Genomic DNA, 14,846 nt, shown 5'->3' with positions numbered 1-14,846 from the left:
GCCACCCATTTCAATCCATCTCTTCCATTCTCTGCTGTCACACCAACCCACTGCATGTCCTCTTTCACTACATCGATAAACTTTGTCTGTGGTCTTTCTCTTTTCTTCCTGTTTGACAGCTCCATAGTCAGAATACTTAAGCCTGTATGCACTATCCCTCCGCATGTGTCCAGACCATCTCATCTCAGCTTTCCTCTCTAACTTTGTCTCCAAATGGCTCCCTCTTGTCTATGCTTTTCTCTCATTCACACACGTATTCAGTCTTGCATCTACTGACTTTCATCACTCTTTCAATAGGGTTGTTGAAAGCTTCAGAAAAAAAATTCTACTGGTAGAAATGTAGGAAGCTGCAATTAGGTTGCTTTGTGCAAATGAAACACTAAAGTTTTATCAAATGAAAAGGCCTAGCCTTTTTGGCAGTTGAGTTCTGGAAGTTTCCAAAGAGTTAATATAGGCTTTCCAAATTCAGAGGAATTGGGTTTTAATGCATCATGATTTGTTTACTATGTCAAAATTCTAATGAAAAAAAAATGAGAATGCCTTCACAATACCACTCTGCATTTAATTAGCTATTGTTAATCTCTGTCTCTCTTCCACAGCATGTCTTTTGTCTTGTCTCCTTCCCCTCACCCCCAACTCTGATGGCCGCCCCTCCCTGAGCCTGGTTCTGCTGGAGGTTTCTTCCTGTTAAAAGGGAGTTTTCCTTCCCAATGTCGCCAAAGTACTTGCTCATAGCACGTCGTCTTTTGTCAGTTGTTGGGGTTGTTCTGCATTATTGTAGGGTTTTATCTTTTAATACTAAACACCAGGAGGCAATTTCTGTTTTGAAATATGGTTTCTATATAAATAAAATGAATTTAATCGATTGTGAAACTGTCTTTGTGTGCCAGCAGATGTTGGGATTGAAAGCATTGATGGCGTGGATAAGATTAGGTGGAAAATGTAGATTTGCATGTGCCATTTGGCAGGATCCTGTGCCACTGCATCCTCGGTGAGAGCTGAATCATCAATGGTGAGAATGGGATGCAGTGGGGAAACAGATTGCAAATTGCTCTCATGCATTGCATGCTGTGTCAGGGAAATTAATGTTTTATTCGTGGACCTTTGACTATAGTATAGCCCTACTAAAAAAAGAACAAGAGAACAAGGGTAGTATTGGGCTTTCTCAAACGGCAATGACGCTACAGCACCAACAGTAGGCGGCAATGCACTTAAACATGCCTAGCTTACCAGGGGGAAAAAAAGATAACGAAGAAGAGCTTCTCCTTCCATCCTGCTTGAAAACAACAGCCAATAGCGTCGTGGCGCCGAGCGGGGCTTGCGTTTAGCCACATTTTGCGACCCTCAGCTAGCTCGGTTAAAGGTCCAGTCAGTCAGCGCTCACCCTGCATCTCCGCCCACCCCAAGTTTGTAGCTCCAAATCATGGCGGCCCTCAAAGCTTTGTGCAGAGCGGAAAATATACTTTTGAAAACCTACCACAGAACCAAATTAAACTTCGCCATCCACCAATTGAGCAAGGTCAGTATAACAGCGACGTTAACCCGTTGTAAGAAGGTTGAGATGATGTTCCTGCAAAAAAGACGACAATATAATAATTAAACTGTCATTAAAGTATTGGTTACATTTGAAATGAAACCATTAACCAGGCTTCGCGTCGTTTATATTTTAAGTTTGCATTTCTGTGTTATTGTGGGCTGACCTCAGCCTGCAGGGCGCACAACCTTGCGGATACGCGCAATACAACACATTTGGCAATCCTTTCAAAAACTGCTGCCAAGATCGAGAAAGGCGTGAATAAAATGATTCAGGTCATTTGATCAGACTAAGGTATGTGTAGTTGTATTGTAGGGAAAAATGATCACAAGTGCGCGTAACTCAACACCACGTAATCTTAGATTTAGATCTAAACACCTGCCACAAAACTTTCAAAAACATGTTCCAATATTATAGAGTCGATAATGTGAAGCTCGTTTTGTTAACTAATAAAAAGCTTATTTGTAACAATGTATTTGTGTGTAATGACAAGAACATTGTGAACTTAAGCTTTCTCTTGAATGCTAGTTAATCATCACCCACACAGTAAGCACCGTGTGATTGCAGCAATCTGCGTGATATCTTAGATTTTAACAGCCCTTCATGGTTGAACTTGCGTTTAACTACTGTCTGAGATATGAGATTTTACAAAAGACAGCAGCTCGCATTGGCCTGACGCAGGGTTTTAAACACATGATTTTAAACCTGAATCCTCTGCTAACTGTTGGTTTTTGGCTCTTGGCTGTGTGCTATCATAATCTCCCCTCCTTTTGTTGCAGGATTTGTTCAACAGTTAGGTTTACTTTTCCTTTCTTCCACAGAATAAATTGGATTTGAACTGTGCAAGCATGTCATTAGGTTTTAAGCCTTATTCTTTTGTGCTTCTATTTAGAATTTGCATGTTTGTTTTTTTTTGGTGTTGCTGAAACAGCATTTTTTATGAATGCAAATTTGCTGTTTTTCATGCTTTTGTGCTTTCTACAGACCTGTGGCTCTTACTTTTCCACATCAAGTCAGAAAAATTCAAAGTTCTACTCAGATCCTGTAGAAGCAGTTAAAGATATCCATAATGGAGCTACCATTCTTGTGGGAGGTAATGTATAGTACTTTCACAAACATACTGTAACAAGTCAGATAGGACTTCTTGGTTTATGATGATTTTGTTCACCTAACAATACGTTATGCTTTATATTTTACATACACTCACTGGATACTATGAGGAACCTTGGTATTACTGTGTTAGATCCTCTTATAGCTTCATATTTCTTCATGGCATAGACTCATCAAGGTGCTGGAAACAAAAACAAGCTCCACATCTGTGATGCAAATCTCTCATTCCATCACATCCCAAAAGTGCTCTACTAACTGTGGAGGCCATTTGATTACAGTGATGAGTACTCATTGTCATGTTCAAGAACACAATTATAGGTCATTTGTACTTTGTGGCATTGTTTGTTATCATGCTGGAAGCAGCTATCAGAAGCCCTGTGGTTGTAAAGGGGTGGACACAGTCAACAACAATAATATTCCTGTAGCTTGTGGTAGTGCTGGGCGATATGACGATATATATCGTGTGGACGATAGAAAAGTGTCTATCGTGCCATTTGTCTTCTATCGTTTCTAACCCTAATTTTATAAATTATTACATAAAATATATCATTAACCCTTTACAACCGGTCGGAGCAGGCACGCTCCGTTTTGCCTAACTATTTTTAAATCCCTGTAGAACTGGAACCACGTAAGGTAGCGCAATAATTTTGTTTGCATATGAAACCGTAGAAGTTGTACTTACATCTTATTCCATTAGCTTGCCCTAGGTCACGGTTTCCTTCCACATATAGCTTTGCAAAAATTGCATAAAAAGCACTTCCAGCAACAAAAACATAATATTCCAGAAACACGCTTTGCCGATCTGATCAGCTGTTCATAACACTTCCTACGTTGGAATATAAATCAGCTGAACTATCGCATGTCCGCCATTACCTGTCCGAAACCGGAAGTTACGTCATTTTCGCGGAAAATGTAGTTTTTTTTTTACCTTCAAAGCCTATGTTGGTGTTTTTAAAAGTCATGTTTGACTTTATGCTTTTCTGTATCGTTTCTGGGATGCTTAGAAGTCAAATTACACTGTTGGAAATAGTTTATTTTGATGCACATGCTTTTTTTTGCCAATTTGCATTATAATATTTATTTTCATTTTTCCTGTAGTATATAAAAATTAGTGTATCTCAAAAATAAAACTATGAAGACACTCAAAATAAATTTCTCGTGGTTGGAAACTATTTTGTGCAACTTTTTTGTATTTACAGTTTTGAGGGATAAGCCTCTTAAATTTCTCTAACTAGAAATACATGTAAAAAAAAAAAAAAAAGATTTTCAATTTTTTTTCTAGTTTATTGCACTTTTTTGCAATTTATGTAGTTACTATGGACTTAATGCATACATATTATTCAAATTTGGGCTATAACGGTTGTATTGATGTATAGCAACTTGAAATGCTCCCACAAATGGCACTACAGCATGTAAAATGTAAAGATAAGCTCTGGCTGACTTGGTCTCATGGTAGGTCCTAAAGGGTTAAATAGCCTGTGGCAAATATATTAGTGTTGTCTTCTCACTATACATACTGTATTTTCTCTTGCATAAAGTTAAAAGTATAAAAAAATGATATTTTTTGCAAAGAAACTCCGTCTTGTGTTTTTGACACATGGTGCTGCTTTACGTGCACCCGGATTTGCGACATGCTTTACGGTAACTCAAAACAAAGACTGCACCCTCTCCACTCGCTGTTTACAGACTGCATACTTTCCAGATGACCACAGGTCAGGTGGTATATCGTGATATATATCGTTATCGTGATATAAAATAATTCATATCGTGATAAATATTTTTTCCATATCGCCCAGCACTAGCTTGTGGCATTTAAATGGTGCACAGTTGGTATACTAAGGGTCCTAAAACATGACACGATAATATTTTCCACAATATTAAACCACCACCAGCCTGAGCTGTTAATACACAGGATAGATCCATGGTTATCTTTTTTCTGACTCTACCATCCAAATGTTAGGAGACTCATCAGACTAGAGAATGTTTTTTCAGTCTTCTGTTATCCAGTTTTGTGAGCCTTTTAAAATTTTAGGCTGGGTTGACAGGAGTGGCACCTAAGGTGTTCTTCCTGCTGGAGCCCATCTGCTTCAAGGTTCAGTGTATTGTGTGCTCAGAGATGGTCTTTGTCATACCTTTATCATAATAAGTGGTTATTTGTTGTATTGGTGCCTTCCTATCAGCTCAAAGCATTCTGGTCATTCTCATCTGATTTCAACAGGGTTTTTTTGCCCAGGGAACCACTGCGCAACCAATGGATATTTTCTGTAAACCCTAGTGGAACAATACTGGTACATCAGCCATTTCTAAATTACTCAGGTCAACCTGTCTGGCACCAACAACCATGCATTCATGGTTGTCACTTAAATCACCCTTCTTACCCAGGCCGATTTTTAGTTTGACTTTCAGTGTGTCATCTTCCCCATGTCTACTTGCCTAAATGCACTTAGTAGCTGACATGCGATTGGCTGATTAGATGTCTGGGTTAATGAGCGGTTGAACACGTGTACCTAATAAAGTGGCAGGTGAATTTATTAGAATAAATTTAATGTCTAATTTGCAATGAAGTGATTCCAAACTGTCTGCAGAATGCTGGTTGAGTATCATCCACACACTGAGTGCACACGCATTCCACTGCTCTTATTTATAGTCCTGTTCACAGTGACATTGTTAAATATTTTCCATTATGACGCACTTCTGTCTAAGGGAACACCAGATGAAGCTTCACTTAGTGCAATAAAGGGAATGTTTATAAACTAGAAATACCTGGGCTTGATCCAAGCTGATTGGACTTTGGTTTTTCTGTGTGTTTTGACATAATTAACAAGATCATTGTTTTTGTTTCAGTTTTCTGTTCAAATCTGGCATGTCCCTAATCCTTAGATGTAAATGTGTATTTAAGACATTTTAAGGTCATTAAATGATCTTAAATTTGTCTTAAATATATGTTTGCGAGTAAAATTACTTTACACCATGTAGCATAAGTGCGTCATCAAAGGCCGAGCTATCTTTGGACTTCGATCCAAAATCCAGGAGGAGGGCACTGAATCAGAGTTCAAATCACAACCTAATTCTCACACTGCTATGAACAAATTGGCCTAAAAGGTTTAGTTAACATACAACACTTTATTGTAAATTTGTAAGTGGTCTTAATCAATTGTTCTCCAGGCTTTCTGAAGGTCTTTTAAAGTTTTCTTTGGACATCGGCTGCTTTTTCATTCATTTTCAGTCCAGTTCTTGCACATGAGCATTTTCACAGGAATGTTTTTTATGCTTTAAGCCAATTAACTGGATTAGACATTTCTTATTTTTTCCTAGCAAAATATAAGGAAATTAGGGATGGCAGTAAATGCACAGATATCAGCTGAACAAGTGAAGATAAAACACAAAGTCATAACATTTACTGACAACATAAATACACTGATACATACTTTTGACAGGTTTATTTGAAGTTGTGTTTAAATGTGTATCGTTTTCTTTTCTCACAGTGATTCCTTGTTTGCGACGCTTACTTTTTTGTATTCCACCTCAGGCTTTGGATTATGCGGAATTCCGGAGAATCTCATCAACAGTTTACTGAAGACTGGCGTTAAGGGCATCACTGCAGTCAGTAACAATGCAGGGTAAGTATGTGCGGAAGGGTACATGATTTGTACATGCTCTTTTAGAATAGTAACATTCATTGTTGTTGGGTTTTTTTTGGGTAGAATGAAATAAAAAACATTAAAATTATTACTTTGGTTTAAACCTTTTAACCAAACCACATCCTCACATATAAACTTGAAAGTTTTGCTCTTTGCCTTGAATAGTAGTGTTTCTTTGTTTTGATTTGAGCCTGTGATGGTGTCTAATAGCGGCATTGGCAACCTTGTCACTGTAACGCCAAACAGGCAGTGTTGCGCTAGAGAAATGCCCAGAGGCTATTAGATAAGTCATCGGATAAGGTACAAGGAAGAGGTGTGTGTGGTCAGGTGATCTTGTGTGTGATGTTTGTATTTGGTCTCAGTGCAGACTCAGTGTACACATAACAGTCAGCTGATGACCTTAATTCCCATTATTATACATTTTGTCCTTTTGTACATTTTGTGTAGTGGCAAGAACTAACTAACTAAATTCTAACACTGTTGAAAGAAAAAAGGGAAAAGAAAATTGCAGCTTTCTTGTGAAATCAAAACCTGGCGTGTCACAATCCAGTAAACATTTAACTGTAGTGCTTTTGCAGAAACAGTGAAACTTGAGTCATTCTTACCCTTTTATATCTTTGTATTTATGTCACATACAAAACTATTAAAGGGTAAGAATTACATGTGTATGTTTTCGTATGATAATTTTATAATAAAGCCTTCATGGTGATCATATATCCCAGTCATGGGTGGGAAATCAATTTTCCCAAGGGGCCACATGTGAAACTGGATCTGGGCTGCACCAGAAAGCATATCAAGAGATAAAGTTAATATTGAGCAGAATTGAGTTCAGCTTTTTGGTTCGGCCCTGCACAACAGTCCCAGTTTCTTATATTACCCCTTGGGAAAATTAATAGTGCTCTTATATCAGTGGCAGGCAATCAAGTACTGTAATAAAGACTCCTTTTTTTCAATGACAGTACTGCATAAGTGTGTTTGCTTGTGAAGCAGTGTGAACAAACTATTTTTTGAATGAAAACTATATTTATTATTTGACAACTAGGCATTGCTAACCTTATTTTGGCAGCAGTGGAAAGAAAGTGTAATTCTAACTTGGGAAATGCTGCCTCATGCTGTTGCCAGGTATGCAGATCTTATCTGAGAGGATAATAGAGAAGTTACCATCCAGAAATATGGGTTGTGTTGTGTCACTTTATTCTTTAAAATGAGCCCTAATCAAGGATAAATCTTTAATCTTTTGACTTTTGTAGCAATATAGGAAACATGAGTGTTTTGTCTCACTGCTGTTGGGTGAGAGGAGCGAGACCCTCATATTTTACTTCACATGAAACTGACACAGCTGGCCCTTTATGCCCTCGATGAGATGAGAAGGATTCAGCTGTACAAAAGGAGATTATTGGGCTGTGACAGAACCGCCTTCCCTTGCAGCTTTATACTTACTGTGTAATCAGCTGCTCCAGAATTTGACACAAACCAAATAGATTCTGTATAAAAGGCAGTGACACTTGTGCTCAAGATCACTGCTGGAATCTGCTCTCATGAATGAGCACTGAGTATTTGCCTGAAGAGCTTATAGTCCTCAAACATCATTCCATACAGACCAGCTTCACACGCGAGATCACAAAACATTAAAACGAGTTAATAGTGCCAAAACCTTTGTTTAGTGTTTCCATTGTGTGTTGCATCACCAGTGGTTTGTGTTTGTGTGACAGTGCACTTTGCAGTTATCTGTTTTTGCATTCTGATAACGCATGGCCTGGATATAATTTACGATAACCCGAGATTAGAGTTCCAGTGAGTATAAAGCAGTGGTAGTTGGAGATTAGGAAACAAAATAGGAAAAGCATACTCTCTTTCATATTGGCTGGGGCAGTGTAAGAGAGAGGGAGTTTTTCGTTGTCTGTGCATTAACATAAAGCACATTGAAACTAACTTGATTTGATTGCCATGTGTTTTTCTTGTTTGGTATGAGAGAGCTTTAAAGCCACAAAAAGCCAGTCCTGTCACAGCTGATCAAACAGTTGCTCAAGGGACTCAACAATTTGTGTTTGTCAAAAAAGGCTAGAAAAGCGTATTCACAACTGTCGAGTCGTGATGATTTGTCCAGGTATGGTGCTCTAAATACGTGACACCCTATGTGCAGCAGGTGTAAGACAGACTTGACACCAGTGTGAGCATCACAGCTTCTTTCAAGCACAATTATTCCGTGTGGTTTTGACGGACAATAAACAAAGACATGGTCAGAAAAATCTGACTCAGTGGCAACCGCAGGCTCTGCAGCTGTGTTTGATCAAATGTACTGTGATTATGGCTGTGAATAGGCCACAGCTGGACTGTGACTGTCTTTGCTTTGTCTTAAGATCAGAAAAGGGAGCCATATCAGTTTCAGCTTGACTGAGTTACAACACTGAATAACCTCTCTAAGCGTTTACCTTAACAATAAGAAATGCTGGAAATTGCAGGAAGGGAGGACATTGATAGTTTCTTATGAGGAAAAAGAAGCATAGTTGGTAGAGTACTGACAGAATTTAAAATAAAACACAACAACACACTTGTATGTATGTACCCTTTAGATCAGTGTATATTTATAAAAACTGCTTAAGTTAATTTAATAAACAAAACAAAGCTTAGTAATTTAGTGCTGTGTGTGTGTTTTCTTAGAGTGGATAACTTTGGCCTGGGCCTGCTGCTCCAGACTAAGCAGATCAAGAGGATGATCTCCTCATATGTTGGAGAGAATGCAGAATTTGAGCGACAGTATCTGTCAGGGGAGCTGGAAGTGGAACTAACGCCTCAGGTTGGTTTAAAAAAAAAAAAAGTCAAGCGACAAGGCTTATACAGTTTTTAACAAACATGCTGTGGACATGTATCTGGATTTCTCTTGTACTCCTCTCATAATCTGTCACTTTTTTTCCCCCACAGGGTACTCTTGCAGAAAGAATCAGGGCAGGAGGGGCTGGGGTTCCAGCCTTCTTCACTGCTACTGGCTATGGTACTCTTATCCAAGAGGGTGGCTCTCCGATCAAGTACAACAAAGATGGTAGCATTGCCATTGCCAGTGAAGAGAGAGAGGTGAGAGTGCTGTCATCCCTGTTGTAGTTTTGGAATTAAATGCTGTAGCTGAACTTCAGTGGGTACATGACAGTAGCCTTGAATTGTCCTCATAATGCATGGATTCCCAAGAGCTCTGGTCTGATCTGTTGTAGCGCACTGAAATCCAGCTTCTTTATACAGTAAATATACACAGTGAGTTGAATAAATCGCCGTTAGGTACTGGTATGCAACACATGTCTTGTGACTGAGGAATGAGCCTCTTCAAAATTTATATTTTAAGTGTAAAAATTATTTTGGAGGTTTCACACAGGTGGTGTAATGTGTAACCCTGAATAGTAGCCATTGCAGATTCATTTAAATGCCACAGAATCTATAGCATGATAAAGTTTAGACTCAGCTACAAAGGCAAAGTCTAAAATGTAAAAAAAGGACTTTAAAACAGCTCACTGTGCTTATCCTCAAGTTCATCCTGTAAGTAACTTCTCACTTTGTTGTACACAGGTGAGGGAGTTTGGTGGCAGGCACTACGTCATGGAGAAAGCCATCACTGGAGATTTTGCACTGATCAAAGCTTGGAAAGCTGACAAGGCTGGAAACATTGTTTTCAGGTAATTAATGAAATGGATTGTTGTGTTAAAATTGTCTTAAGCTTGAGATATTTGAAAATATGAATACATTCTAATTAGTCCATTTTTAGCCTTTATTAACTTTGTCAGCTCTTGTTTGCTCTCAGCCTGTGGGTCTACTTTGGCGCATACATCGTCTTTAATTAGTCAGACAGAATATTTTAGAACAGGACTGGGATTATCATTCATTACTACTAATATAGCTCAGTTCAATTATAGAAATCGATACTGCAAAAGTTAGAAAAATCTAAATAATGCTCTCAGTTTACTCTTGTCTTTAGATATTGTTTTTAGTTATAACAAAGTTTAGGTTATACATAGGTCCTACATGTAGCATGAGTAACATTGAACCAATCCAGTGCATGTCCAAATTGGATGTAGTAACATTCTTCACCACAAGAGAGCAGTGTCCTCTGGTACTCTCAGTCTAAACTGGCTATAATATAATGGACAGCACATTGAGAGATTTTGAAATCAATTTCTGGTTTATATATTATATTTGCTGCCACTACATTTTATTCAATATGTATGTCTTGCTTTGTGTTAGGAAAACAGCTAGGAACTTCAACCAGCCCATGTGCAAGGCAGCCAAAACCACAATAGTTGAGGTATGTAACTGCAGCATCACAGTCACATGCTTTTTAATGCATGTGTGAACCTGCCTCTTTAAACATTTTCACTAGTGGATTGCATGTGAGTGGAATATACACATAAGTTTCACTTTATTGTTTTACTGCATCCATTGTTTAAGTTTTCATTTTCTAGGCCCACTAGCTGAAAAAGGTAAACTTATAAATAAGTTGTACAAATCAACCGTCAGACACAGTGATGAGTAAATACTGTCCAAATTAAGACACTCCTGTGCCCCCTGAATCTCAAACCCTTTGGGCTATTCACAAATCAACAATAACAAATAAAATAAAATAAAAATAGATAAACAAAAGCAACATTTAAAAAAGGAAAAAAATTGATGTAGCATAAAATATTTCTGGTTCTCCCTTTCTCACTGTCCCCCTCTCTCTCACTTTCTTTCTCTGTGTGTGCTGTCAGTGTCAGAGGCACAACTCTTCAACATGCTATTAATAGTATGCATGTAAGGAGCCTGGTCAGTAAAAAACAGAACTATAAGTTAATGGCAGTATTAACTCTTAACTAGAATCAATTTACAAGGTTATTAGAAAATAGTTTGAAACTAGCAAAGGGCTCTTGAGGTACAAAGGGGGCTGGGAGGAGTTAACCAGTAAGATGAGGGGAGGAGAGTGGGAAGGATAACAGCCAATATGAGAGAGAAGCCAGTTTAGATCAGATGTATATAATTCAATTGTAAATCAGTTTAAGTGTTATGTAATCACAGTGTTATTAGTTTACATAATTTATTTAAAATCTAATGTTGATGAAGACCACTGAAATAAGTTTCACCAGCGGAAAATGCTTCATGTTGTGTTGGGTAGAAACAAAACAACTAAAAATGATTGATAGAGGTAAAAGGTCATGTGTGTGTTTGTGAACTGAAATTGTCCACTTGAATGGGGGATATTCTTAGAATCCCGGCATGAAAAATAAATGCAGTTTTTAGAGCTATTTGACCAGCATTAGAGTGTGTCCAGGTATTTCTGGGTTGTCTGTGACATACGTAGTTTCACTGTGTAATATGGTAAGGTCTTCAAGGTGCCCTGAGATGAATTTTGTTGTGAATAAAACTGAAGTGAAATTGAATTCTGTCTGGTTACCCACCTGTCTAGCATTTGACAGTTTGTTATTGCGTATCTCTTCCCTCCATGTGTATGTGTGTTTGTCTCTTTCTCCGCCTATCTAACACACAGCTTCACACCTCGCATATAGACATGGCTTGCTTCAGAGAGCAGCAGGGAGAAAAACTGTGTGAAAAACCATGAAAAAAATGGCACTTTCTGAAAATAAATTGCTAGAAATGGTCTCTCATAAATCTGAGTGCATTTTCAATTATTCCATTGTTGCTGGACCTGAGATTTAATCTGCTGTTGATTAGAAATGTCTGAAAACATATGGGTACATTTTATCACTATGGAGCTGTTATGTGCTCTATTTACCATTGCAGACCAAATTTTAGTGACCAGCCAAACCTTTGAGTATTGATAAATAAAGAACCCATTTCATTTGAACTATTTACTATCCATTTATGACTAATGCTGTTCAGAAACACCCTGGCCGTCGAGCTTGCCCGCAACATCTGATGAAAAGCAGCCAACTACCTGCTCCAGGTTGGGAAGGAGTTGCTGCTCTGAGTAGGGGAGTGAGGCTAGAGTGGAGCAGGAGATTGACAAGCGGGTTATGTCTGCAGTAATGTAGATGTTGTAATGGTTTGTTGAAGTAAAGAGAGAGCTGAGGGCGTAGGCACAGCTGACGTTTTACAGGTTTATCTATGTTTCTGCTGTCACCTGTGGGCATGTGCTGCATGTAGTGACTGAAAGAATAGAATCACGAATATAAAAGGTAGAAATCCAGTGGTAGAGTTAAGATTGTTCATGCATCTGACAAGTATTCTTCCTAGACATCTCAAGATGTCATGTTTTAGGCATGTTCAATCCAATGCAGAGCCTGGCTTTGGGAGCCTCATTATTCACCCAGAAGAGTAGATGCGGTGGCCAAAATCTGGATATATGATGGAAAATGAATTGATGGAACGACCTAATATTGTGTAAATATCAGTTAATTCTTGAGAATTGGTATAATGCAGTAATTACCAATGTTCAGTTCAGCTGAATTCAATTTTGTTTATATTAAATTCTGAGCTGAAGCCCCCTGGTGGGCTGCAGAGGTACTGCATATGGGCCGCAGTAATAACAGAAATTTAAATGGTAAATGGCCTGTATTTGTATAGTGCTTTACTTAGTCCCTATGGACCCCAAAGCGCTTTACACTACATTCAGTCATCCACCCATTCACACACACACTGGTGATGGCAAGCAACATTGTAGTCACAGCTGCCCTGGGGCGCACTGACAGAGGCGAGGCTGCCGGACACTGGCGCCACCGGGCCCTCTGACCACCACCAGTAGGCAATGGGTGAAGTGTCTTGCCCAAGGCAAGTGTCCTTGGGCAAGTGTCTTGCCCAAAGACACAACGACCGAGACTGTCGGAGCCGGGGCTCGAACCAGCAACCTTCCAAGACAAACTGCCAACTCTTGAGCAACGATCGCCCCGTTTAGTTTGAAATTACTCAAGCATGGTCTTTTCTTATTTATATACATTTTTTTAGTTATATAAAAGGTAGTTGGGTCAGACATTTGCCTTAACACTTTGCATATTAATGGGTAATATTAGCAATGTATAGCAAACAACCTGTATTGTTTGTTTTGAAATTTTTATTAAAAAAACAAGGGAAAAAAATCACGTTCTCTTGTATTTTGATTAGAGTGAAAATTGAGATTGAGTCGAACCCATGGGGATTTTCTAGTTTTTAAGGGGTCCGTAGCACTCTTGACTTATAGAATGACTGGTATGACTGGCTTACTTATTGAAACACGTTTTTGATGGCCCTGTTACAACTAAGAAATGTGTTACAGCTATTGGATTTAGTAATAATTTGAATAATAATATCACAATGCTAAGATCTAAGTATAATTGGTTGAACTGAATATTGCAACTATCTTTTTGAGCCTAGAATCACCTGAATCATGTATGAAGTGTTTTCCATAAGATACATTTGTGACATTTTTACCAACCTTTTTACTTACCTACAGTGATGAGTAGCAGGCATTGGGTGAAAGACAGATTAATCAATGTGAAAAATTGAATGTGGGATTTGGATCACAACAGCATAAGCTTCCAGGATGTACTTCACATTGCAAGATCTGAAAACAGTTATGAACATGAATGGCATCTGCAAATTGTAATGGATTGAGAAATGTAAAAAAAAAAAAAAAGGTTACTCTTAATGTTTAGAATGGGATTATTCTAAATTATTAATACGTTACTTTTCAGTAGAGTACTTGACATATATGGGTAAGCTACAGAAATGTTATTTGAAATGTTCTATTTAGGTTAAGAACTGATGTCAGTCAATTAACCTCTCCTAAAGTGCATTCTCCAATCTGACACCAATCATTTTATTTTAGGACAGAAAGCTGCGCATCTGCATCTGAACTTAATTAATCTTTTTTTAAATGGAATTTGACGTTGCCTGCCAGTAGTAAAACTAGACTGTGTCAAACAACTGTGCCAGTTTCAGACTAGTCTTTGATGTTTTTTCTACTTTACTCCTTTTTCATATTGTGCTCTAATTACAAAACGTGTCATCCACATATCAACTTGTTTTTTTATCCAAGAGGCATTCATTGTAATTTGTGATGTGGTCTGATAAATGATATCAGATAGAATTTACATGTTTTGAATCTGAGTCTAGTCCTGCTTTGTTTAATCATTTGATTCACTTGTTTTTCTTTCTTTCTTTTTTTTTCTTTTTTTAATTTTTTATAATAATGACAGTAAACATTGACCTAAAGTGAGTCCCCTTCCTCATTTCTGCTCACCCACATTAAAATTAGTGTGCAGAGTGATAAATAATAACGGTTCCTTATGTTAAATAAATGTCTAACTTAAAATCCCATTATGGCTCTCTGACCACTTAGTTCTATCACAATGATTTGTCAGATGGCCAGTTTTTATGGTCCCTTCTTTATGGCAGTGCAGGTAACATATTAACATTATGACATTTTATTGATGACTATAAAGTGATTGGCCCTATTTAGAGCCTTTTTTCTTGCATAGTGCATATTGGCATAGAGACTAATTACTTGTTTCTATGCCAATAAATTTGTCCTCAGGATTCAGTACATGGTCGGTCATAAATCTGGTGATTTTGGAATCAATATTGACCCTGTTGTCTTGGTGTAAGGAACA

General features: G+C 38.0%; 1 protein-coding gene and 1 long non-coding RNA gene across 2 annotated transcripts in view; one reads left to right on the top strand and one right to left on the bottom strand.

Annotated features, from left to right (window-relative positions):
* The first annotated feature begins 1,263 nt into the window (after positions 1-1,263).
* The window catches only part of oxct1a (3-oxoacid CoA transferase 1a), a 49,364-nt gene continuing 35,781 nt past the window's right edge, over positions 1,264-14,846 (top strand). The window contains exons 1-7 of the mRNA XM_003446080.5: positions 1,264-1,519; positions 2,519-2,627; positions 6,174-6,264; positions 8,947-9,082; positions 9,208-9,357; positions 9,841-9,947; positions 10,513-10,573. Coding sequence (XP_003446128.1) covers positions 1,424-1,519; positions 2,519-2,627; positions 6,174-6,264; positions 8,947-9,082; positions 9,208-9,357; positions 9,841-9,947; positions 10,513-10,573 — 750 coding nt within the window. The 5' untranslated portion in view covers positions 1,264-1,423. The remainder of the gene's footprint in view (positions 1,520-2,518; positions 2,628-6,173; positions 6,265-8,946; positions 9,083-9,207; positions 9,358-9,840; positions 9,948-10,512; positions 10,574-14,846) is intronic.
* On the bottom strand, positions 1,374-1,911 carry LOC112841827 (uncharacterized). Its single transcript, XR_003213216.1, has 2 exons — positions 1,701-1,911; positions 1,374-1,570 (listed from the first exon to the last, which is right to left on the bottom strand). It is a non-coding gene; the product is annotated as an uncharacterized LOC112841827 (long non-coding RNA).

This window comes from Oreochromis niloticus, linkage group LG12 (assembly GCF_001858045.2).
Source record: "Oreochromis niloticus isolate F11D_XX linkage group LG12, O_niloticus_UMD_NMBU, whole genome shotgun sequence".
NCBI classification, from domain to species: domain Eukaryota; kingdom Metazoa; phylum Chordata; class Actinopteri; order Cichliformes; family Cichlidae; genus Oreochromis; species Oreochromis niloticus.
Note: the sequence above shows the minus strand (reverse complement) of the source record. Positions and strands in the feature narration are given on the sequence as shown.